The sequence below is a fragment of the Gorilla gorilla genome, chromosome 8 (genome assembly GCF_029281585.2).
Source record: "Gorilla gorilla gorilla isolate KB3781 chromosome 8, NHGRI_mGorGor1-v2.1_pri, whole genome shotgun sequence".
In the NCBI taxonomy this organism is placed as follows: Eukaryota; Metazoa; Chordata; class Mammalia; order Primates; family Hominidae; genus Gorilla; species Gorilla gorilla.
Window position 1 is genome coordinate 47,181,330 of NC_073232.2, and position 25,639 is coordinate 47,206,968.

At 46.2% G+C, this 25,639-nt stretch overlaps 1 protein-coding gene across 2 annotated transcripts in view; it reads right to left on the reverse strand.

Moving 5' to 3' along the window:
- The window catches only part of TET1 (tet methylcytosine dioxygenase 1), a 139,841-nt gene extending 124,860 nt beyond the window's left edge, over window positions 1-14,981 (reverse strand). For both annotated transcript variants that reach the window (XM_031015627.3, XM_031015626.3), the window contains exons 1-2: window positions 14,555-14,981; window positions 994-3,029 (exon numbers count right to left, since the gene is read on the reverse strand). In XM_031015627.3, coding sequence (XP_030871487.1) covers window positions 994-2,907 — 1,914 coding nt within the window. In that variant the 5' untranslated portion in view covers window positions 2,908-3,029; window positions 14,555-14,981. The remainder of the gene's footprint in view (window positions 1-993; window positions 3,030-14,554) is intronic.
- Window positions 14,982-25,639: the final 10,658 nt, after the last annotated feature.

A 25,639-nucleotide genomic window follows, 5' to 3' on the forward strand; every position in this document is an offset into this window, starting at 1 on the left:
CACCCAGCTAATTTTTGTGTTTTTAGTAGAGATGGGGTTTCACCACGTCAGCCAGGCTCGTCCCAAACTCCGGACTTCAGGTGATCTGCTCGCCTTGGCCTTTCAAAGTGTTGGGATTACAGGCGTAAGCCACCACACCAGGCCTACAATACTTCTAAGTCCATCTATTCTACCGTACCTGCATTCATAGTAGACGTAATAAACATAACTTTAATGCGTGATCTAAAAATCACAAAACATCATATTTGACAGGTGTTTCAAAAGGCCGAAAAAGCAATACTGGGTTTTAACCAAGCTCCCTAAAAGTTTTTAAATAAATTCTAAATCAACAGATCCTTTAACTACCTTAGGTTCATAAACTATAATAAGAACTAATGTTTGTGTATCACTTTGGAGTTTACAAGCCATTTTCCTTTAATCCCAACAACGCTATGAGGTTGGTAGGGCAGGTAGAAATCACTCACCAAAAGTTGAGACAAAAGCTGTATTATTGCTATGTCTCCAAAACAAAGTTTCAAGATTAGGGATGCAACTGTGTTCTTTCAAAAGGAAAGATGTTTAATTCCTCTGGTTTTTCAGGCTGCTATGGAGTTAATGAATTTGTTCCACTCTTAATTTTTAAATCTGTGACTGCCAAAAAAGACATGCAACTAGCCAAAAGAGGCATAGGGGAAATCTCTGCAAAACCACATTTCATACAATTTCTCTACGTTTCCATCAAATCCTGTAATGAGAAAAAAACTGTATGTTCTAGTTTTCTGGGACAAATTCTAAAAATAAGCTAGCTAAGGCATCACTGCACAAGACATACTTCAGGTAGGTCCAGGAATTCTTTTATGGATAACTTAAAGTAACATTGTACCAAAGTAAAAATATGTAATAGTGAAGCAATTCACTATTACATAGAGACACTAGAAACACTAGAAGTGTCTCTGCATATAGATCACTATACCAAGTGTCAGCTGTCTCCCAGCCCCTTGACTGTTTGCTTACCTCCAGAGGCACAGCAACAGATGGTTTCTTTTTCAACTCCTCACATTTTCTTTTCTTACAGATCTGATGGCTGTTCTTTCTGTTCTTGCAGTAAGTACATTCACCACAGTTGGTCTTCTGCTGGCAGGGTTCACAGACCCCACATCGCTTTCTTTTCTTCTTTTCCAAAGTGGGTAGCAAAGTGGTATAGGAAGAAGAGGAGGTACTGACCATTGGCACTGGCATAGTCACCACTGTGGTGTTGACAACATGAACTGTGCTGGTTACACTGACCTGGGAGCTCCCTCTGTCTGATTTGCTAGGACCAGCCTGAGAGAGTTGGGCTACACCCAGTGAAGCATGGAAGAGTCCTCTCTCAGAGGCTAATGGGAACCCCTGAGTGTTAGCTGGCAGGAAGCTTATATGAACCTGCTTCTCATTTTCTACATTGCTTATAGCCATTACTGGAGGTAATGAATTTTTCTCTGAGTTTGATGATGATTGAGGAGTGTGTCCTGAGCCCAAAGGCAAAATCTGTATAGCACCCTGGACTGCAAGTCCATATGAGACAGTGCTTTGGGGCTCAGGCCATTTGGAAGGAGCATTAAAGGTAGCAATTGGATTTGGAGGAACAGGAAGGAAGACAGGCAAGTCTGGGACAACACTCCCACTCATACCAAGAGTTTCTTGTTGGTCTAAAATAGTACCAAAGACCTCTCCTTGGACTGGAATAGCACCAGGAATCTCTGGTAGATCTGGGGTCTCACCCAGGGCCTCACCATGAACTGGGTCAGCACCAGGAAGTTCCCATTGATGTGGGATAGCACCAAAGGCCTGTCCTAGGAAAGAGGTGGTATCAGAAACTTCCTGTTGATTTGCAGTAGCTTCGAAGGCCTCTTGATGATCTGGTTTAGCACCAAGGGTCGCTTGTTTTGAGCCTGCCAAGAGGAATTTTATTACAGAGGTAGGAGACGTAGACCCACCAAGAGCCAAGCAGTTTCTAAGGTTCAAGTCAGGTATAACCTTATTAAGACTGGAGGTGGGGTAGCAATCATGTTCACTTTTAATGGGATCCAGGTAAGAATCAGATAACTTAAGAGATTCTACTCGTGAACCCAACTCTTCTAACTGATTGCTGGGGTTTCCTTGAGAGGTAACTTTGGGGGTTGCTCTTTGGGGAAAAGGAGCACACACTGTGTCCTGAGCAAACATTTTTGGGGAACCACTGGTATCATTCAATGTCTCTTCAGAGAATAGTCCTTCACCACAGCGTGTCCCTTCCAGTGGCCCAGGAAGGATCTCAGCTGCAGGGCCACTGTGGGTAGGGATATTGATCTTGGAATCCTCAACTCTTTGGGACCAAAACTGAGTTGTCTCTTGGCTCTTACCTTTAAGTAAAGAGGGATTTTGTACACCAATTAGAGTCTCTATATCAGGAAGGACTTGGGTGTCTTGCATTGGAACCGAATCATTTTCTGAGTGCTTTACTCCCAAATCAGGGAGTATCTTATAATCACAATCATGTTGCTTTTCTAAACCCTTAGAAAGTGGAACCTTTTTGGATTTGGCTACGACCAGTGGGGGTTGGGAGAGTCGCCTGCTAAGAGAGGTGCTTCGTAGCGCCATTGTAAACCCATTGCAGGTTAAGGACTCTGGGTTCTGAAAAAGAACCTCAGTCCTATCCAAATTCATGCGTGCTGCTCCAGCTCTTGTCAGAAGGCTTCTGACTGGCATGGGTGGTTTAGGTTCTGTTTTTTTCTTAACATCTCTTTCTTGAATTAATTGCTTTAATTTTCCAGGGCTTAAAGTCTTGACTGATGCCACATTTTTGTTGGCTCCCTTGGTTGTGTTTCGTAGTTGGCTGTTTTTCTTTTTTTTGTTTACATCTTCCTTCCTGACTAATCTGGAAGGCCTTGCATGGCGGGATCGAGACATAGCTACAGAGTAGGAAAAAATGAAAGGGCACAGGAAACAGAGTCATTGGTCCTTTGGAAAGTCTCACTTCTGAGGAGAATCTGGATGCACTGCTCTTCAGCTCAGTCACACAAGGTTTTGGTCTGAAATAACAACAGAATACACTGAAGTGAGTCTTTTTCCTATGCATTCCCCTATTTGAAATAGAATATTCACTACTAATTGTTTTATTTTATTTTTTTGAGACAGGGTCTCATTCTGTTGCCCAGGCTGGAGTGCAGAGGCATGATCACAGCTCAGCACAGCCTGGACCTACCCAGGCTCAAGCAATCTTCCCACTTCAGCCCCCCAAGTAGCTAGGACTGCAGGCTCACACCATCACACCTGGCTAATTTTTGTATTTTTTGTAGAGACATGTTTTCGCCATGTTGCCCTGGCTGGTCTCTAACTGGGCTCAAGCCATCCACCCACCTTGGCCTCCCCTAGTGCTGGGATTACAGGTGTGAACCAGCGTGCCCGGCCACTTAAAAGTAAGGACCAGGAGCAGTATTTCATGCCTGTGATCCCAGCATTTTAGGAGACTGAGGCAGGAAGATGACTTGAGGCCAGGAGTTCAAGACCAGCTTGGGCTACATAGGCAGACTCCAACTCATAAAAACAGTGGCCAGGCGCGGTGGCTCATGCCTGTAATCCCAGCACTTTGGGAGGCCAAGGCAGGTGGATCATGAGGTCAGGAGTTTGAGACCAGCCTGGCCAACATGGTGAAACCCCATCTCTACTGAAAATACAAAAATTGCCGGGCGCAGTGGCTCACGCCTGTAATCCTAGCACTTTGGGAGGCTGAGGTGGTCAGGAGTTTCAGACTAGCCTGGCCAAAAAAAAAAAAAAAAATTAGCTGAGTGTGGTGGTGCACACCTATAATCTCAACTACTCAGGAGGCTGAAGCAGGATAATCACTTGAACCCAGGAGGCGGAGGTTGCAGTGAGCCGAGATTGCGCCATTGCACTCCAGCCTGGGTGACAGAGTGAGACTCCATCTCAAAAAATAAAATTAAATAAAATAAAATAACAGGGCTGGGCGTGGTGGCTCATGCCTGTAATCCCAGCACTTTGGGAGGCCGAGGTGGGTGGGTCACCTGAGATCAGAAGTTCGAGACCAGCCTGGCCAACGTGTCAAAACCCTGTCTCTACTAAAATACAAAAATTAGCCAGACGTGGTGGCAGGCGCCTGTAATCCCAGCTACTCAGGAGGCTAAGGCAGGAGAATCTCTTGAACCCAGGAGACGGAGGTTGCAGTGAGCCGAGATTGCACCATTGCACTCCAGCCTGGGTGACACAGCGAGACTCCATCTCAGAAAAATAATAATAAAATAAAATAAATAAAATAAAATAACAAAAATAGAAAACGACAAAAATTTAAAAATAATTAGGCCAGGCGCAGTGGCTCACACCTGTAATCCCAGCACTTTGGAAGGCTGAGGCAGGCAGATCAGGAGGTCAGGAGATCGAGACCATCCTGCCTAACATGGTGAAACCCCGTCTTTACTAAAAATACAAAAAAAATTAGCTGGGCGTGCCGGCGGGTGCCCGTAGTCCCAGCTACTCAGGAGGCTGAGGCAGGAGAATGGCGTGAACCCGGGAGGCGGAGCTTGAAGTGAGCCAAGATCGCGCCACTGCACTCCAGCCTGGGTGACAGACCAAGACTCCGTCTCAAAAAAAAAAATTAAAAATAATTAAAATCATGGAACTGATAATTGTTTACTGCAAAAGAAAAATATAATCAACACAGAAAGTACTAAAGTATCCCAAGTGAATTAATGCAGGGACAGAAAACCAAATATCTGATGTTCTCACTTATCAGGTACTCATGGACATAAAGATGGCCATAATAGACACTGGGGACTACTAGAGAAGGAGGGAGGGATGGAGACAAGGGTTGAAAAACTATCCGGTACTGGCTGGGCGTGGTGGCTAATGCCTGTAATCCCAGCACTTTGGGAGGCCGAGGCAGGTGGATCACCTGAGGTCAGGAGTTTCAGACCAGCCTGGCCAACATGGTGAAACCCCGTCTCTACCAAAAATACAAAAATTAGCCGGGCGTGGTGGCAGGCGCCTGTAATCCCAGCTACTCCGGAGGCTGAGGCAGGAGAATCACTTGAACCCGGGAGGCAGAGGTTGCAGTGAGCTGAGATCGCACCATGGCACTCCAGCCTAGGTGACAGAGCAAGACTCCATCTCAAAAAAAAAGAAAAAAAAAGAAAAACTATTGGGTACTATGTTCACTACCTGGGTGACAGGACCAATTGCACCCCAAACCACAGTACCACACAATATTCCCATGTAACAAACCTGCACATGTACCCCCTGAACCTAAAAGAGTTGAAATTATTAAAAAAAAGAAAAAAGACTAAAGTATCCTTTAAACCTTAGATTCACTATAAAGCTTCTTTAATTGCTACAACAAATGATTTAAGTTGAAGTTCCTCAAATAAGGTAAGCATGGGGTTTTCTCTACATTAGAAACCACACCCCTTGTAGTTTCATGCATTTTTAATTTATTTATTTTTTATTATTATTTTTTTGAAACAGGTCTCCCTGTTGCCTAGGCTGCAGTGCAGTGACATGATCATACCTCACTGTAACCTTGAACTCCTGGCCCCAAGCAATCCTCCCCGCCTCCCAAAGTGCGGAGATTATGGGTGTGAACCAGCATGCCTAGCCATTATATGTGTTTTAAAGCTTAAATCCCAATCTTTACAAATTTGGATACTTTAAAAATTATCTCTTTCCTGAGCATATCCCTATACTGGGAGAAGTATCATCTGTTTGACAGTAAAGCTGGTTAAACCAGAGGAAGAAGAGGCTCATATAAGGTAAGAAACTGGCCAGGCGTGGTGGTTCACGCCTGTAATCCCAGCACTTTGGGAGGCCGAGGTGGGCGGATCACGAGGTCAGGAGATCGAGACCATCCTGGCTAACACGGTGAAACCCATCTCTACTAAAAATACAAAAAATATTAGCCGGGCCTGGTGGTGGGCGCCTGTAGTCCCAACTACTTGGGAAGCTGAGGCAGGAGAATGGCGTGAACCCGGGAGGCAGAGCTTGCAGTGAGCCGAGATTGCGCCACTGCACTCCAGGCTGGGTGACAGAGCTAGACTCCATCTCAAAAAAAAAAAAAAAAAAAAAGAAACTCTCCTGCCTGGAGATCCAACAGTATTCCTACCACATTCCAATTAACAATCCACAAATTTTGAGCTTTTCACATGCACACCAAAACAGCATAAAATCTCAGGAGACAGTATTGACAAATTAGGTTACAAATAAGACTCCCAGGTCCAATACATCTGTTGAGTACCTGCTATGTCTAAGGAAGGCATTGTGGTGGACACTGCCCAAACCCAGAAATGTCCCTCTTTTCTTTCTCCTGACTCAATCCAAAGACTGCTGGTTCTAAAATCCCTTCTACAAGATCCCACAAGTCTTTTTCTTTTTCTTTTTTTTGAGACAGGGTCTCACTCTGTCACCTGGACTGGAGTGCAGTAGTGCTAACTCAGCTCACTACAGCCTCAACCTCCTGGGTTCAAGCAATCCTCCCACCTCAGCTGCCCGAATAGCTGGGACCACAGGCATGTGCCACCATGCCAGTCTAAATATTTAATTTTTGTGGAGATGGAGTCTCGCCACTTGACTTTGGGTTTTGACCCGGGTCTTTTCAGATTGCCTACCCAGACCCAAAATAAGATGAAGCTCTAAGCAAAAGCAAAGCTCACTATAGTAGGATATCAACAGTCTCTCTCAAGATCACAGAATCGGCCTGGCACTGTGGCTCACACCTGTAATCCCAGCACTTTGGGAGGCTGAGGTGCACAGATCACCTGAGGTGGACAGATCACCTGAGGTCAGGAGTTCGAGACCAGCCTGGCCAACATGGTGAAACCCTGTCTCTACTAAAAATACAAAAAGTAGCTGGGTGTGGTGGTGAGCGCCTGTAATCCCAGCTACTCGGGAGGCTGAGGCATGAGAATCGCTTGAACCAGAGAGGTGGAGGTTGCAGGGAGCCAAGATTGCGCCATTGCACTCCAGCCTGGGTGACAAGAGTGAAATGCCATCTCAAAAAAAAAAAAAAAAAAAGACTGGGCGCGGTGGCTCACACCTGTAATCCCAAAGGCTGGGGGCAGTGCAGTGGCTCACGCCTGTAATCCCAGCACTTTGGGAGGCCAAGGTGGGTGGATCACCTGAGGTTGGGAGTTCGAGAGCAGCTTGACCAACATGGAGAAATTCTGTCTCTACTAAAAATACAAAATTAGTCAGGCATGGTGGTGCATGCCTGTAATCCCACCTACTCAGGAGGCTGAGGCAGGAGAATCGCTTCAACCCAGGAGACGGAAGTTGCGGTGAGCCAAGATCGCGCCATTGCACTCCAGCCTCCGTCTCATGGTGTAGGAACTCCGTCTCATGGTGTAGGAAAATGGTTGTTGGTAACCATTTATTCTCATTGTGAGAACCATGTGTTCTCACGAATGGTCTCAAATGACAACTAGTCTTAATTTTCTGTTGTCACAGTCTTGATTCTATGATTTTTTTTTTTTTTTAATTTTTAAGATGGAGTTTCACTCTTATTGCCCAGGCTGGAGTTCAATGGCACGATCTTGGCATGTTGAGCAGGCTGGTCTCCAATTCCTGACCTCAGGTGATCTACCCGCCTCAGCCTCCCAATGTCTGAGAAAAATTAAAAATAGATTAAAAAAAATAAACCTGGCCAAGCACAGTGGCTCATGCCTGTAATCCCAGCACTATTGGAGGCGGAGACGGGTGGATCACCTGAGGTCGGGAGTTTGAGACCAGTGTGACCAACATGGAGAAACCCCGTCTCTACTAAAAATACAAAATTAGCCGGGTGAGGTGGTATATGCCTGTAATCCCAGCTACTTGGGAGGCTGAGGCAGGAGAATCACTTGAACCCTCCCGGGTTCAATCTGTTTAAAAATTACTGATCTGACCTAGGTAATCCTAGGACCCACTGTTTAGTTTCATGTCTAGAGATGATCTCACACCAAAAAGTCCTGGGTTTGAATCTGTGATCGCCAGCTCTGTGTCCTTCAGAGAACTACTTAACTGAGTCCATGTTCCTTCATCTAAAATGAGGTAGTTTTGAGGTTTCAATGGGCTCCCACAGGAAAAAACTAGTGGCACTGGTTTCATCCTTGTGGTATCTGTGGTTTCAGTGTCAGGGGACATGAGTAGCAGAGTAAAAAGATGGACGTTGGAAGTAGGCTGACCTGGGTTCAGTTTTCAGTTCATAAATATTAGTAGATTGTGACAAGTTTCTTGGTATCTTTATGCCTATGTTTCTTTATGTTTAATTCAAAAGAAAACCTAATAGTATTGAACTCATTGGGTTATCATGAGAATAAAACGAAATAATATGTGTAAAGGCTTAGCACAGGGCTGGCGCATGATAGGTGTTTCATAAATAGGAGCTAAAAAAAAAAAGGCTGTTTGCAACTCTAAAATACAAAAAAAAAAAAAAAAAGAGCGAGAGAAAATAAGTGGTAGTTATCATTATTATGGAACCAGTTTAACCCAGAGTTTGCTATATTCTCCAGAACAAGATCTCCTTTTGGTTCTGTTCCCACCTTACACACTACGTAGGTTATACACACAAGAATTCCCAGAGCACACTACATTTAGTCAACGTAATGTGTCTTTAAGACTTTTAAAATAGACATTAGTGATAACATCAAATACACAAAAAATAACATTTTGATAAATCTGTACTAAATACAAACACTAGGCCAGAGAATACTTCACTTGAATTCTTGGCATCTAAGCTTACTGCTTTCCCCTTCTTCCAAAAAAAAAAAAAAGTTTTGGCTTGCAGTAATTCAGTCTTTGGCTGTGAGAAACTGAAAGATATTTTCTCCAAAGACCACCGCTTTTTGTACAAGATTTTCAGAAAACAAGACATTCCAATTCCAATTTCCAAAAAGTCAACAAATACCTTCATCAGGATGCATTTTCATTACAGAAAGCAATTCATTTTAATCTCTTGAAATTCAACGATATCATTAAAAGCATGCTTTCTCTCTTGTATCAAGATTATACTGCTAAAAAATTATTAGGAGTATATAATCTAGTCGTTGCAAATCAGCCACAAAAATTAAAATTCATATATGTAGGCAAGTAATCTGGGTATGCCAGAGGGTGTCATGGGATCTGCTTTGAAAGTGGTTTACAAATTGATTTCTGTCTCTCTTATATTCTTTCATATTTTTAAATTGAAGTGCTTTAGAAATTCAGACTTGTAATTAAGATAATCTTTATCATTCAAACCCTATCTCCTAAAAAACAGCCTGTCAAGGAAATAGAAAAGGTATGAACAACATGGACTGCGAAGATGTGGCCTCTTTAAATGGTAACAGCCTTTTTATGAGATCATGAAAGAGGCCAATGACCCCTGAAAAACCCAACTGCAGGGGAGAAAACCACTGGGTGCCACCCAGCCAAAGAATCAGAGACAACCAGAAACAAAATAAGGACTCCCACAAGACACTGATTTTTATCACTCATGGCTCCACTATTGAAACATAAACTTCTTTTGTGACAAACTAAGTTGTCCCAAGAGCCGAACTCACGGAGTAGGGGCAGTAAGCTTATCCTGAAATTTGTGGAGGCAGGGGGAAGAGAATGTAGTCCACTCCATTAAATAAGTCCACATTTAAATATGGAATTACCTCAAAGACCTCCAGAAATTAATTTCTTTTTTGCAAACATTATTAAATGCTCTGCTTCCATTTTTAGTGCTTCTGTCATAGAGTATTCAATTCATACAAAAATGTGTGTGTGTCTGTGTGCATATATATATATATATATATATATATTTTTTTTTTTTTTTTAAACAGGGTCTTGCTCTGTCGCTCAGGTATATCAAGGCTCACTGTAGCCTTGACCTCCTGGGCTTAAGTGATCCTCCCACCTCAGCTTCCCAAGTAGCTGGCACTACAGGCACGTGCTACCACACCTGGCTAATTTTTTCTTTCTTTTGTAAAGACAAGGTGGTCTCACTATGCTGCCCAGGCCACTCTCAAACTCCTAGCTTCAAGTCATCTGCCCTCCTGAGCCTCTTAAAGTGCTAGGACTACAGGTGTGGGCCACCAAAATGTGTCCAGCAAAATGTGTCCAGCAAAATGTCCAGCAAAAATGTCCAGCAAAAATGTGTATTTTCAAATAAATACTCAGATCCTACCACTCAGATGAACTAAAATATTTCCAGCAGTCAAATCTCTCCCGTGTACACTCTTCCCTAATTCTACTTCCATTTTTCATTTCTGATAAAAACTGATATTTCAATGTTTCTCAATATCAGGTTTGTTTTGTTTTTTTGAGACAGGTCTTGCTCTGTTGCCCAGGCTGGAGTGCAGTGCTGTGATCATCGCTAACTATAGCCTTAAACTCCTAGACTCAAGTGATCCTCCCATCTCAGCCACCCCGGTAGCGGGAATTACAAGCACAGGCCACCAGGCCTGGCTAAGTTCTTTTTATTTTTTGTAGAGATGAGGATCAAGGGTGATCTCACTATGTTGCCCAGACTGGTCTTGAACTCCTAGCCTCAAGTGATCCTTCTGCCTCAGCCTCCCAAAACACTGGTATTACAGGCATGAGAAAGTTACTTTTATTCTAACCTGGAATGTCTTCAAGAGTCAGTGAAAGTGCTGCAGAGATAGCTACATGATAACATGATATGAGAAGAAAATAAGACTGGAGACCCTGTTATTAAGCATATATCATTGGCCAAGAAGGGAATCATGTGCAATTAATGGACACCATCCTGTGAGTTCTTACTGTCATGGAAGGGAAAAACAAAAAACCATTTCTGGGATGTAAAACATTACTCAATCAACAGATCTTTTCACCAGAGAGCACCAAGATGCCCTAAACAACAACAGAATAATTTTTGGCCAGGCGTGGTGGCTCACACCTATAATCCCAGCACTTTGGGAAGCTGAGGCAGGTGGATCACTTGAGGTCAGGAGTTTGAAACCAGCCTGGCCAACATGGTGAATCCCCATCTCTACTAAAAATACAGAAATTAGCCGGGCATGGTAGCGCATGCCTGTAATCCTAGCTACTAGGGAAGCTGAGGAAGGAGAATCACTTGAACCCAGGAGGTGAAGATTGCAGTGAGCGGAGATCACACCACTACACTCCAGCCTGGGCGACAGAGTGAGACCCTGGAAAAAAAAAAAGAAAACAATAGAACATTTTTCCCCCTAAAATGTCTTTATGACAAGGGAACTACAGAGTATGCAATCCAAAATTATAGGCTAGGAGATAATAACCCAACTAAATTTTAAAAATAATTACCTTGCTTAGAGAATGAAAAGCTGGCTTCTTAAAGTGTAAGGGTTTTCTGCAGAGAACTGGCTGGTGCGGTGGTTCTTGCCTGTAATCTAAGCATTTTGGGAGGCCGAGGCAGGCAGATCACCTCAGGTCAGGAGTTTGAGACCAGCCTGGCCAACATAGTAAAACCCCATCTCTACTAAAAATACAAAAATTAGCCAGGTGTGGTGGCACACGCCTGTAATCCCAGCTACTTGGGAGGCTGAGGCAGGAGAACTGCTTGAACCCCGGAGGCAGAGGTTGCAGTAAGCCAAGATCACGCCACTGCACTCTAGCCTGGGAGACAGAGCGAGACTCCGTCTCAAAAAACAAACAAAAAAGCCAGTATTGACAGCAACATGTCAGAAAGATCCTCTTCCCACCTATATCCGTCCTTTTTCTGGATTCCCCCAAAATCCTCTGGGCAAAAATGCTTAACTGATGTAACAATCCAGCCTGCATGTTAAATTAAAGTCATATTTCAATTCTTCCCACTACCAGCAGTGGCCAAAAACGTGGTATTTGCATACATAGAGCTAGTTGCAAGAGACTGATTTCACAGTACCTCCATTCAGCTCTACAGAACTTAAAGGCTCTTGCACTTGGCAGAGAAAAACAAGATTTAAAACATTTTTTTAAAAAGGCAGCACCTGGCTCAGTTTCCTCCTGCAACTAAGTTCTACCTCGAAAGGAAGAGCAGGCAGGCAACTGCTTGCTGTTCCTAGATAGTTTTCTACCACAGGAAGTGTGAGAGCCCTCGGCACATGTAAAAGCTGTTCAGGGAAACTCACTAGAATGCCAGCACATTTAGTCAATGGCTCCTTCCATATGTAAAACACCCCTCTGCCCTGCAGAGAGGAAGGGGGAGAAAAGGGGGAAAAAGGGCCAAGAAAAGGGAAGGGAGACGTTAGAATGGACATAGAACTGTCCTTCCGAAGACAAGAAAGACATAACACACATCAGGAGGAAGTAGAAGAAAAAGCAAGAGAAGGAAGAAAATGCCCAAAAAGAAAACAAAAAAGGCCAAAAACGAAAGAAGGGGAAGAAATTTATAGTAAAAAACTGAGGAAGGGCAAAAATTACTTATAGTAAAAACTGAGGAAGGGGTTCGACATCTATAGTAATAAAGCTAGAACATAAAAAGGCAACTGGGAGCAAAAGGCCGAAAACTAAAAGACCAAGGGGATAGGGGAAATCAAGTGTGCAGGAAAGATACGGACGCTCAGAAGGTGGGGGAGGGGAGACAAATCAGATGGGAGAAGGAAGAGAAACAAAGGGCAGGGACAGTGGAGACCCAACCCTCCCACCCATCCATTCTGGAAGACCAGCCCGGAGAGCGATAGTTAACTCTTATTAAAATGGAAAGTGGCAGTCCCAGAGTTGTAAGCCTGGACTCCTCATCTTTGCAAAGAGAAAAGGACACTGTCTGCCATTTCCCGTATATCTTGATTCTGAAATTTAATTGAAACCACAACTTAGCTTTAAAGACAGACTGACAAACTAATTAAAATCCCTTAATTGGGGAAAAGGGGGACCAGTATGATCAATACCGATAAAATCGGGAAACACACCAAAAGCCACCTAAGTCTTTTGATGCTTGGTTTGATTCACCTAAGTCTTTCGATTATTAACTCACACCAATCTCCTTATTTCCGTACCTATCTACGTGTACCCCTGCCCCTGGTTTAATTGTAGTCATAAATTCCTAGTATGCTCCAAATAACTGTTGCCCTTACTGGTTAAGAAGGGCCTTTTCCATATTTTTCGTATCCTGAGGCCTAATTAAACCATTGCTTTTATTTTACTTTATATTGGGGGTGGGGACGCCGAGCACACTCAGGTCCAGGGGAGACCTGGGGCTGCTGCTACACAGCGCCGCTCTTCCAGTGGCGCGCGCGGCTCACCCCGCCGGCCCAGGGCTGTGTAACTAATCCTGTTCTCGCTCCAAGGTCTTGCAGCACTTTTCAAATATTTCTTCAAAAACCAGTCATTACTAGGACATATTGTGCAGCTCGTTTAGTGCCCAAGAGTGGAACCGGGGCGGAGGGGAAGAGGCACCCTAAGAGACGTATGCAGAAAGGTTGGTTAATTTGGGAGAGGGACGAGTTGGGGGCGCGGGAAAGACTCCGAGGCTGAAGCTTTAAGTGTTCGTTTGGAAACACTTTAGTTTTTAGTGGATCAGAAATGCCCAGCGTGGGTTTCTCGTTCACGTGGAAAGATTACCAGCGTCGGCCAGTCCCTTCCAGACCACTTCTTGTAGAATATATATATATATATATATATATATTCAAGAGCCTGGGGCGAGCGAGGGGGGACCGGAGCGGGGGAGAGGGAGGGAGGGAAGCACAGAGAGAGAGGAGAGCATTTTTTCTCTGGGGGCGGTAGGTTGTGTGGCCGCCTCCTCGCCCGAGGGCGAGGACCAGGCCCCTCACGTGCTGCACGACCAGCCCCAGCACCCAGCTCCGCGAACCTCCCACCCTCGGGGCCCGCTCCGGGATCCCGCCAGACGGGGACTGATGGGATCGCAAGGCCAGCGCGTCCAGCGACCCAGTGGTGCTCATAAATGAGTTTCTTAAATGCCATTTTGACAGAACACACTCTACTCCCTATTCCCTTCTTCCCTGATCGTTACAACTCCCAGCCAACTCCTAGCAAGACTGCACCACTGCCTCCACTCCAAACGTTTCATCCCTGGAGCTGCCGTCCCAAAACTCTCGGGGAGACAGGCGCCAAAGCGTTTCCCTACCAACCTGTCTCTCATATATATATGGGGGGGGAGGGAGAAAACTTGTTTAGGGGGTACGCTTGAGCACGGGACAGCCCGGACTCCCCATTCACAACTTGCATAGACTCTAGCCTCTCCTCACCCCGAGGCGCCCGACCTCCGACTCCCCAAAGGGGCCAGGGAACCAACCGCTGGCATATTCAGCCATCTCCCCCAGGCCACACTTGCCCTCCCCCAGCCCCGCTTCCACCGCAGCCCGGGGTCAGAGCCCCAGGCGCCCCCGCTGCCCCCAACCCGGCGCTGTGGCGGGGCCTCCGGGGCGGGTGGCCGATACCTCCGGCCGGGGGCATTGTTTATCTCCGGCAACAAAAGCGCCCCGAGCGTCCCGGGGTGGGGGGTCGAGGCGGGGAACGAGCCCACCCCCGCGGCCGCGGGAGAGCCAAGGACGCAGAGCCCCGGCCACATCCAGCCCGCGCCGAGCGCCGCCTCCCGGACCCCCCTCGGGCCTCGGCGTCGGAGTCCTAGCTCCCCGCACCCCTGCCCTCTGCCCCGGCCCCAACTCACCGCTGGCCGGGTCACACTCCCAGGGCAGCGCACGGCCCCCAGCTCCAAGCCTGCACCAGCCCTCGGGCAAACTTTCCAACTCGCGCCGGTCCCCACAACTTTGGAGCCCGGGGCCCCGGCGGGCGCGAGGGGCGCGGGCGGGTCGCGGAGGACGCCTACCGGCTCCCAGCACAGTCAAGGCCCGAGCCCCCGAGGTGAGGAGTCGGTTCCCAAAGGTCCACAGTGGAGAGGCAGGTAGGGCTGCATGACTTGGGCGAGGCAGAGGGGTGTCCCGGGGGGCAGACCCGGGAGTAGAGGGGCCAGCGGCTGCGCGCACAAAGCGGCGCCGGAGCAGACTGCGCGGCCACTCCCCGCCAGGTCAGCCCCCCGGAGCAGCAGTGTCTCCCCAGGACAGACCTCAGGGAGTGAAGCTGGGGCTCTGCCTTCGCTGGACCCTGCACGGTTGAGCGAGAGACAAAACGCGAGCTGGATTTACCCAAACTGGAGCTGGAATCCCTGCTCGACTCCCTCTCGACCCCCTCCCCCTCCCCCTCGTTCTCCACCTCTCTCAACTTCTCTGTCTCCGAAGAAGACGTAGAGAGGTGTCAAGATTTTGTCATTAACTTTTTTCCCAGGGGAGCTCTAGAAAAAGTTTTTAGGATCTCTAAATTGCATGTTTATAAATGTATGAAGAAGGTGCCAGGTCAGAGATGACACCATTAAGCAATGTCTAGGTCGCCAGCAACGGAAAACCGCCCTCAACACCAAAGAGAGAAACCAGATGAGGGCTGTGTTCCCTGACTCTGGGCTGGATGTCTGCAAAGTTCATCATAATATTTCTGTTAGTTATTTGGCCCTGGACCTCAGTGGTGGTCGTATTCACTTTATGAATGAAGAAATGAAAGGACAGGAAGAGCTAAGTTTTCCGAATTAGGAGGAATAACCAGTGGCATTATGCCAGAATTAAGACTGACTAGGGCATCTGAATTTTTCTCTAAATGTTTGATAGCTATTGCTTCTTCCAGCAGTCATGACACAGACAAGGGAATCCAGGACTTTAATGGGGTCACCGTGGTAAGGAAAATGCTGTTCATGGAATCTTCATTCCTTCCAGGTCAAACTTCAAGTGAAGAGAAAGGATTCAGTCCCTCATTGCCTTTCACACCATTCTACCCCCATTCTGCACTTAGATTTTATTCTTATACACATAAGCATAACCAGGCTGTTCTGGGAAAGATTCCTAAACTTTTAACCTTCCTCACTGATTGATTCATACAAATGTATTCTTGCACTACAATGTAGGCATACAAGGATGAATAAAATTTGCCTCCTACACAGAAGGAACAGAGATTCCAGGCTGGCAGAGCAAACTGATGACTGCACTCGTGTTTTCAATGGCACAATCAAAGTACCTTGGCTGAATAAAATCAGAAATGTGGCATTTGAAATAAATTTTTTTTTGAGATGGAGTTTCGCTCTTGTTGCCCAGGCTGGAGTGCAATGGCATGATATCGGCTTACTGCAACCTCTGCTCCTGGGTTCAAGCGATTCTCCTGCCTCAGCCTCCTGAGTAGTTGGGCTTACAGGTGTGCGCCACCACACCCAGCTATGTTATTATTATTATTATTATTATTATTATTATTATTATTATTATTATTATTATTTTGGAAGAGATGGGGTTTCACCTTGTTGGTCAGGCTGGTCTCGAACTCCTGACCTCAGGTGATCTGCCTGCCTTGGCCTCCCAAAGTGCTGGGATTACACGCGTGAGCCACCACACCAGGCCTGAAATAAATCTTATATGACCCGTTGATGGTATAGGGGTTAGCATAGCTGCCTTCCGTGAAATAAATCTTATGGACAAAAATTGACCCTTCTGATGAATGCTTCAAAAGGTTACTTGTTACAATCTTGTTAGAAACATTCTACCTAGATAAAAAGAAAGGAATGCAGGGAGAGTTTGACTTATAAAACTTGATTTTCAAGGCTGGGCACACACCTGTAATCCTAACACTTTGAGAGTCTGGGGCAGGAGGACTGTTTGAGCCCAGGAGTTTCAGGTTGCAGTGAGCTTTGGTAAAGCCACTGCACTCCAGCCTGAGTGACAGGGCAAGACACTGTCTTAAAAAAAATCCTGACTTTCAGGTGGGCATAATAGTGTGCACCATCCCAGCTACTCGGGAGACTGAGGCAAAAGGATTGCTTGAGCCCAAGAGTTTGAGGCCATCCTGGGCAACCACAGCAAGACCCATCTCCCTGCCCCCCAAAAAAGGAAAAGGAAAAATCCAACATAATGTAATTTTCATGAAGAACAAAAGGAAAAGGACTATCATAAAATAGAAATATCCTGGCTTTTGTCAATTAACTGGATTAACTTTAAAACGTATTGAAATAGGAAAATCATACAACTACATAGAAAGATGTCCATGGTAACACTCATTCCCCTTGAGTCCCTACTTAGTGCCAGACACAGTTCCAAACTTGGGGAAACAAAAGTGAGCAAAAGGAAACCTCCGTCCTTGTAGAGCTTGCATTCCATCGTGTTGTAGGAGTCGGGGCACAGAAAATAAAGAAAACAAATGAGCAGAATATATAGTGTATCAGATAGTGATAGCACCGGGATAAAGTGGGGGGAAAAGGCAGGGAAGGGGATCGGAAATGCTGGGGAAGATTGCAATTAAAAAAAAAAATAGCCGGGCGCAGTGGCTTACACCTGTGATCCCAGCACTTTGGGAGGCCAAGCCAGGCAGATCAAGGTCAAGAGATCAAGACCATCCTGAGCAACATGTTGAAACCCAGTCTCTACTAAAAATACAGAAATTAGCTGCGAGTGGTGACGCGCACCTGCAGTCTCAGCTATTCGGGAGGCTGAGGCAGGAGAATCGCTTGAACCCGGGAGGTGGAGGTTGCAGTGAGCCAAGATGGCACCACTGCACTCCAGCCTACAGCCTGGTGACAGAGCAAGACTCCATCTCAAAAACACACACACACACACACAATACACAGGGCTCAGGGCTCAGTGGCTCATGCCTGTAATTTCATCACTTAGGGAGGCAGAGGGGGGAAGATCACTTGAACCCAGGAGATCGAGACCAGCCTGGGCAACATAGTGAAATCTCTACTAAAAATATAAAAATTAGCCAGGCATGGTGGTGCATGCCTGTTTTCCCAGCTACTCGGGAAACTGAGATGGGAGAATCACCTGAGTCTGGGAGGCGGTTGCAGTGAGCCAAGATTGTATGACTTGCATGTCAGCCTGGAGGAAAGATCAAGACCCTGTCTCAAAACAAACAAACAAACAAAAAACCCAATGAGTGCTTCTAAAAGGATTCTAAGTGCATGTGTGCTTCTAAAATAATTGTGTGTGTGTGTGTGTGTTTTGTTTTTTGGGTTTTTTTTGTTTGAGATGGAGTCTTGCTCCGTCGCCCAGGCTGGAGTGCAGTGGCCTGATCTCGGCTCACTGCAACCTTCGCCTCCCAGGTTCAAGCAATTCTGCTTTAGCCTCCTGAATAGCTGGGACTAAAGGCATGCACCACCACACATGGCTAATTTGTGTTTTTTTAGCAGAGATGGGGTTTCACCTTGTTGGTCAGGCTGGTCTTGAACTCCTGACCTCAGGTGATCCACCTGCCTTGGCCTCCCAAAGAGCCAATGCCCCCGGCCTGTTTGTTTTTGAGAGGGAGTCTCACTCAGTCGCCCAGGCTGGAGTGCAGTAGTGCAATCTTGTCCCACTGCAACCTTCCTCCCAAGTTCAAGCAATTCTTGTATCTCAGCCTCCCAAGTAGCTGTGATTACAGGCATGAGCCACTGCCCCTGACCAGGATTGTAATTTTGAATTCAGCAATCAAGGAAGACCACATTGAGTAGACTGAAAAAAGTAAGGGAGGAAGCTGGAAGAAGATTGCAGGCTTAGGAAAAAGCAAGTGCAAAGGCTCTGAGGGCTGAATTGAGTCTGTGTCAATAAAATATTTTCATTATGTTTCACAATGGTGAAAAACTGGAAACCATCTAAATGTCCATCAAAAAAGGACAGGTCCCTCCCACTGGCCAAGTCTGGGACAATTTCGAGTTTGGGAAGGAGAGTTATCTTGGAGAAACAAATTGAGAGTCATCAGCATGTAGATGATATTAAAAACCACCTTGGCACCCAGCAACCTGATCGGGTTCATCTGTCAGGAAAGGGGCCAGATGTTTCCATAAAGTCTAAAAGGTTTAACAAGTCATGGGAAATTAAACAATAACATGAGGTGACTACTCAGGGAGAAGAAAATAAAGTGCAATTCTTTCCAGACCTCAATAACAAAGAATAAATGTTTAGGCAATTTTCCACTATCCTTATAACTAACTTACCCCATTTTCTCCTCCAAGTAACAGCAAGAATGTCTTTTTTCCAGTCACCTCTTTTAAAAAGAGGTATGAAAATTATGTCATAAGGGTATAGGAACTGCACTTATCTAACTCATCCAAACCTAACTCAAGTTCCCTCTACAGTTATTTCTCATTTTACTATTGCTCTATCTCTAAAACATCTTAGCTACTCTGCTTACCAAATTATCTTGGTTAGTGACCTGGCAGAGGTGGAAATTATATATATAATATAGCATAACCTCCTCAAACACACATATACACACACAGATTCTTTCCTAAAGAATATAATCTCTGCCAGGCATGGTGGCTCACGCCTGTAATCCCAGCACTTTCGGAGGCCGAGGCGGATCATGAGGTCAGGAGTTCAAGACCAGCCTGGCCAAGAAGATGAAACCCTGTCTCTACTAAAAATACAAAAATTAGCCAGGTTGGCCGGGCGCGGTGGCTCACACCTGTAATCCCAGCACTTTGGGAGGCCCAGGCGGGCAGATCACGATGTCAGGAGATCGAGACCATCCTGGCTAACACGGTGAAACCCCGTCTCCACTAAAAATACAAAAAAAAAGTAGCCGGGCGTGGTGGCGGGCGCTTGTAGTCCCAGCTGCTCAGGAGGCTGAGGCAGGAGAATGGCGTGAACCCGGGAGGCGGAGCTTGCAGTGAGGTGAGATCGCGTCACTGCACTCCAGCCTGGGCGACAGAGCAAGACTCCGCCTCAAAAAAAAAAAAAAAAAAAAAAGAAAGAATATAATCTCCATTGGACAAAATGTTAAAATTTGGCAATACTAAGTGTTAGGAATTTTATACAATCCTGGTAGTATAAATTATATAGTAACTAAGGAAGACAGACTCATTATTTCCTATATGGAGATCAGGGTCTGATTAGATAGATAGATAGATAGATAAATTTGAGTTAGGTGGCCCATGCCTGTGGGACCAGCTGCTTAGGATGCTGATGTGTGAGGAGTTTGAGACCAGCCTGAGCAACATAGCAAGACCCTAACTCAGTAAATAAATAATAAAATAAAAAATAAAATAGGCTGGGCGTGGTGGCTCATGCCTGTAATCCTAGCACTTTAGGAGGCTGAGGCGGGTGGATCATGAGGTCAGGAGTTTGTTTTGTTTTGAGACAGAATCTCCCTCAGTCGCCCAGGCTTGAGTGCAGTGGCGTGATCTCAGCTCACTGCAATCTCCGCCTCCCAGGTTCAAGCAGTTCTCCTGCGTCAGCCTCACGCGTAGCTGGGACTACAGGCGCACATCGCCACGCCCAGCTAATTTTTTTTGTATTTTAGTAGAGACGGGGTTTCACCATGTTGTCAAGGCTGGTCTCAAACCCCGGAGCTCAGGCAATCCGCCCACCTCAGCCTCCCAAAGTGCCAGGATTACAGGCGTGAGCCACAGCGCCTGGCCACAAGGTCAGGAGTTTGAGACCAGCCTGACCAACAAGGTGAAACCCCATCTCTACCAAAAATACAAAAATTAGCCGGGCGTGGTGGCAGGCGCCTGTAATCCCAGGTACTCAGGAGGCTGAGGCAGGAGAATTGCTTGAACCCGGGAGGTGAAGGTTGAAGTGGGCCATGATCACACCATTGCACTCCCGCCTGGGCGACAGAGCGAAACTCCATCTCAAAATAAGTAAATAAATAAATATAAAACGTAAATTCAATAGATAGATAGTTGATATAATAGCAGGTAGTAAAGAGTCAGTTGTCCCTTGGTGATCTGGGACAGCACATTCTGCATGGTCCTGGGGGATAGCGGGGAAGCTGGGCAAGATACATCTTGTAGCAGCAGAAGCCAGCAGTAGCATTTGTGAAGATCTAATGCTGTCAGTTGGGCGAGGAATTCAAAGGAGAAAGAAAAATTTCAAGTAGAAAAAACTCAAGGAGGCAGGGCACTGTGGCTTACACCTATAGTCCCAGCTACCCAGAAGGCTGAGGCAGGAGGATTGCTTGAGCCCAGGAGGTGAAGGCTGCAGTGAGCTATGACTGCATCAGTGTGCTCCAGACTGGGTGACAGAGCATGAGTCTGCCAAAAAAATAAAATAAATTAAAATAATTCTTAAAAAAGAAAAAAAGAGGCCGGCCGTGGCGGCTCATGCCTATAATCCCAGCATTCTGGGGGGCCGAGGCGGGTGGATCACCTGAGGTCAGGAGTTCAAGATCAGCCGGGCCAATATGGTGAAACCCCGTCTCTACTAAAAATACCAAATATTACTTAGGCGTGGTGGTGGATGCCTATAATTCTAGCTATTCGGGAGGCTGAGGCAGGAGAATCGCTTGAATCCAGGAGGCGGAGGTTGCAGTGAGCCGAGATCATGCCATTGCACTCCAGCCTGGGCAACAGAGTGAAACTCCATCTCAAAAAAAAAAAAAAAAAGAAAAGAAAAAAGAAAGGACCCAAGGGAATGACCAGAGAACTACCAGAGGAGAGAACTTGCACTGAGCAGGTGTTCAAGAATTGGCATTTATTGGTCACAAATTAAGGGAAAAAAGTTTTTTCTCCTTACGCGCACTGAATGCAGCTCAGAATATTTATCAGATTTATGGGGGTTTTCACACACACACACACCAAAATTCTCCAGCAGATGCCAACTGGATGTCCTCTAACTCAATTCAATTCTGATGCTATCTGAAGCCCACAGATAGGGGCTTAGTCCCACAAGACTGCCGCCATTTTGAGACACCAATTACATGTCCCAGACAGTGGCCTGGGCTTCTGGCTGACTATAAATCAGGGGTCCCACAACCCCCCTCCTCGGCTGTGATAATTTGCTAGGATGGCTCACAGAACTCAGGGGAAATGCTCTACTTATGTTAACCAATGTATTATGAAGGACACAAATGATCACTCCAAGAAGATATGCAAAGGGCATGATTGTGGAAGGAGGTGTCACAAAGCTTCCGTACCTTGACTGTGCACACTGACCTCCCAGCAACTCGAAGTGTTCAGCAACTCCTTGTTCAAAAGTTTCTATAGAGCATCATCTCCTGAACCCCTCCCTCCCCCACCCCCTCTGCGTTTCCAATCCACTAATCACCCGTTGAGCAGCCCCAGCCTAAGGCTACCTTGGGGCCCCACCCTAAATCACTTCTTTAGCATAAACTCTGGCGTGATGAAGGGATTTGTTGTGAATAACTAAGACATTCCTAGCACTCAGGAAATTCCTATGGTTTTAGGAGCTGTGTGACAGGAGCTGGGGACTCAGACTAAATGTATTTCATATCACAGTAGTCCACTCCTTATCAGAGGTCGTCAGTGGTCTGATAAGATTCCATGGAAAATTCAAGAAATAAACAATTTTTTTTTGTTTTTTGAGATGGAGTCTCACTCAGTTGCCCAGGATGGAGTGCAGTGGTGTGATCTCGGCTCACTGCAACGTCTGCCACCCTGGTTCAAGCGATCTCCTGCTTCAGCCTCCCGAGTAGCTGGGATTACAGGCGCCTGCCACCATACCTGGCTAATTTTTTTTTTTTTTTTTTTTTTTGTAGTTTTTAGTAGACAAGGGGTTTCACTATCTTGGACAGGCTGGTCTCGAACCCCTGACTTCGTGATTCACCTGCCTCTGCCTCCCAAAGTGCTGGGATTACAGGCGTGAACCATTGTGCCCAGCCAGCAATAGGTTTTAAAATACTTATTTTATTTTATTAAAAAATAAAATAAATTTTAAATAAAATAAATAAAAATTGCTAAAAAGCAATAGTTTCGGCCGGGCACGGTGGCTCAGGCCTGTAATCCCAGCACTTTGGGAGGCCGAGGCGGGCGGATCATGAGGTCAGGAGTTGGAGACCAGCCTGGCCAACATAGTGAAACCCCATCTCTACTAAAAATACAAAAAAATAGCTGGGTGTGACCGGGCACGGTGGCTCAGACGACAGAGGTTTCTTACCTTTCTTTCCTTTCCTCAGCGTGCAATTTCTTTTCTTACTTGAAGTTTCTTCTCTATGTTGTGTGCCTGCCCATTAGCTTGTATCCTTGAGCCCATAGCTTCCATGTTACTTATCTAAGCACCTCTTACTCCATTAATGAGCCCCTGTCTTTCTAGCATCAGCACCGTCTCCTCTTCATTAATTCCTTCTCCTCTGCTGTTTATAGGGCTTTTGTGTTTACCATGACCAGGTGGTCCCTTTGCTTGGCCTTGCTTTCTTATTTCTTTCCCTGAGAATCTCTCCCTTCCCCTCATCTCCCCACCCCTCCCCTTCCTTTCTCTCTTTTTGACACAGGGTCTCTTTTGTAGCCCAGGCTGGGGTGCACTGGTATGATCACAGCTTATTGCAGCCTCAGCCTCTCTCCCAGTTTCAAGCGATCCCCCTGCCTCAGCTTCCCGAGTAGCTAGGACTACAGGCAAGGCTAATGCCCAGCCTAATGTTTGTACTTTTTAGTAGAGACAGGGTTTCGGCACGGCGAGGTGGCTCACACCTGTAATCCCAACACTTCGGGAGGCCGAAGCAGGCAGATCACGAGGTCAGGAGTTCAAAACCAGACTGGCCAACATGGTGGAACCCCGTCTCTACTAAAAATATAAAAACTAGCCAGGTATGGTGGGGGGCGCCTGTAGCTCCCCCACTCCACCCACCAGCTACTCTGGAGGCTGAGGCAGGAGAATCACTTGAAACCAGGAGGTGGAGGTTGTAGTGAGCCAAGATTGTACCACTACACTCCAGCCTGGGCAGAAAGAGTGAAAATCATTCTCAAAAAAAAGAAAAAAAAAGAGATGGGGTTTCACCATATTGGCCAGGCTGGTCTTGAACTTCTGACCTCGTGTTCTGCCCACCTTGGCCTCCCAAAGAGCTGGGATTACAGGTGTGAGCCACTGTGCCGAGCCAGGCAAGGCTAATTAAAAAAAAAAATGGTTTTGGCTGGGCATGGTGGCTCATGCCTGTAATCCCAGCACTTTGGAAGGCCTAGGTGGGCAGATCACTTGAGGGCAGGGGTTCAAGACCATCCTAGTCAATATGGCAAAAACCCATCTCTACTAAAAATACAAAAATTAGCCAGGCATGGTGGCGCATGCCTGTAATCCCAGCTACTCAGAAGGCTGAGGCAGGAGAATCGCCTGAACCCGGGAGGCAGAGGTTGCCATGAGCTGAGATCACGCTATTGCACTCTAGCCTGGGAGACAGAGCCAGACTCTATCTCAAAGAAATTTTTTTTTTTTAGAGATGGGATCTTGCTCTGTTGCCCAGGCTGGTTATGAACTCCCAGCCCCAAGTGATCCTTCCACCTCAGACTCCCAAAGTGCTGGGATTTACAGCCATGAAGCCACTATGACTGGCCAAGAATTTCTATTTGCTGCTTCTTTTTTCTACAATACCCAGTTATTCCTGAGTTCACGGATGCACTCTCCTAAGGCTATAGTCACTACACATCTTCATTCTCCTCTGTTTAAAAATGCCTCCTCCCTGGATCGCTGTGGCAGCTAATAGGCCTCCCACATGTCCAGATTGCCTTCACCATCTTCTCTCTCTTCCTGCTCCCTCCTTTGGAGACTTCCTGGTACTGCAAGCCCTTCAAGACTCCTGGTCTCAGAAGACTTCTGAAGCTGAATTTCCAGCCCTGGTTTGTAGCTCTGGTGTTACCACTAACCTCTGAAGCCATGTTTTGCGTTCCTGCTCTATTTTCCATTCATTTTCACCTGAGTGATGCTGAGACTTCCTCCCCTCTGACGCTTCATTTATGTTGTATGTCGTAACCTCCACACATGCCTATTCAGACACTAAAAATGACTGAATGAGTGGACAAGCAATGGCTCACACCTGAAATTCCAGCACTTTGGGAGGTCGAGGTGGATGGATCACATAAGGACAGGGGTTCTAGACCAGCCTGGCCAACATGGTGAAACCCTGTCTCTACTAAAAATACAAAAGTAGCTGGGTATGGTGACAGGAGCTTGTAATCCCAGCTACTTGGTAGGCTGAGGCAGGAGAATCGCTTGAACCCAGGAGGCGGAGGTTGCAGTGAGCTAAGATTGTGGTACCGCACTCCAGCCTGGGAGACAGAGCAAGACCCTGTCTAAAAAAAAAATTAGTTATCTTAATAAAAGCTATCTTAGTTACCTCATGAGTTTCTTCCAATATTTTCTCAGGCTTTGTGAATGGAGATGATGGAAATGTTGGGACAGAGGGACAGATGCAGATCTGCCTAGAATGTTCTTCTTCCTCCTGCCTCTTCTTCTCTTATCTAATTTTCTTTTCTTTTTTTTTTTTTTGAGACAGAGTCTCGCTCTGTTGCCCACACTGGAGTGCAGTGGTGCGATCTTGGCTCACTGCAACTTCCACCTCCCAGGTTCAAGTGATTCTCCTGCCTCATCCTCCTGAGTAGCTGGGATTACAGGCATGCGCCACCATGCCTGGCTAATTTTTGTATTTTTAGTAGAGATGGGGTTTCACCATGTTGGTCAGGCTAATTTCGAACTCCTGACCTCTTGATCCACCTGCCTTGGCCTCCCAAAGCACTGGGATTACAGGCGTGAGCCACCACGCCCAGCATTCTTCTTCTTCTTCTTCTTCTTTTTTGAGACAGAGTCTTGCTTTGTCACCCAGGCTGGAATGCAATGATGCAATCTCAGCTCATGGAAACCTCCACCTCCCGGGATTCTCCTGCCTCAGCCTCCTGAGTAGCTAGGATTACAGGCACGTACCACTGTACCCAGCTAATTTTTGTGTTTTTAATTGAGACGAGGTTTCACCATGTTGGCCAGGCTGGTCTTGAACTCCTGACCTCATGATCCACCCACCTCGG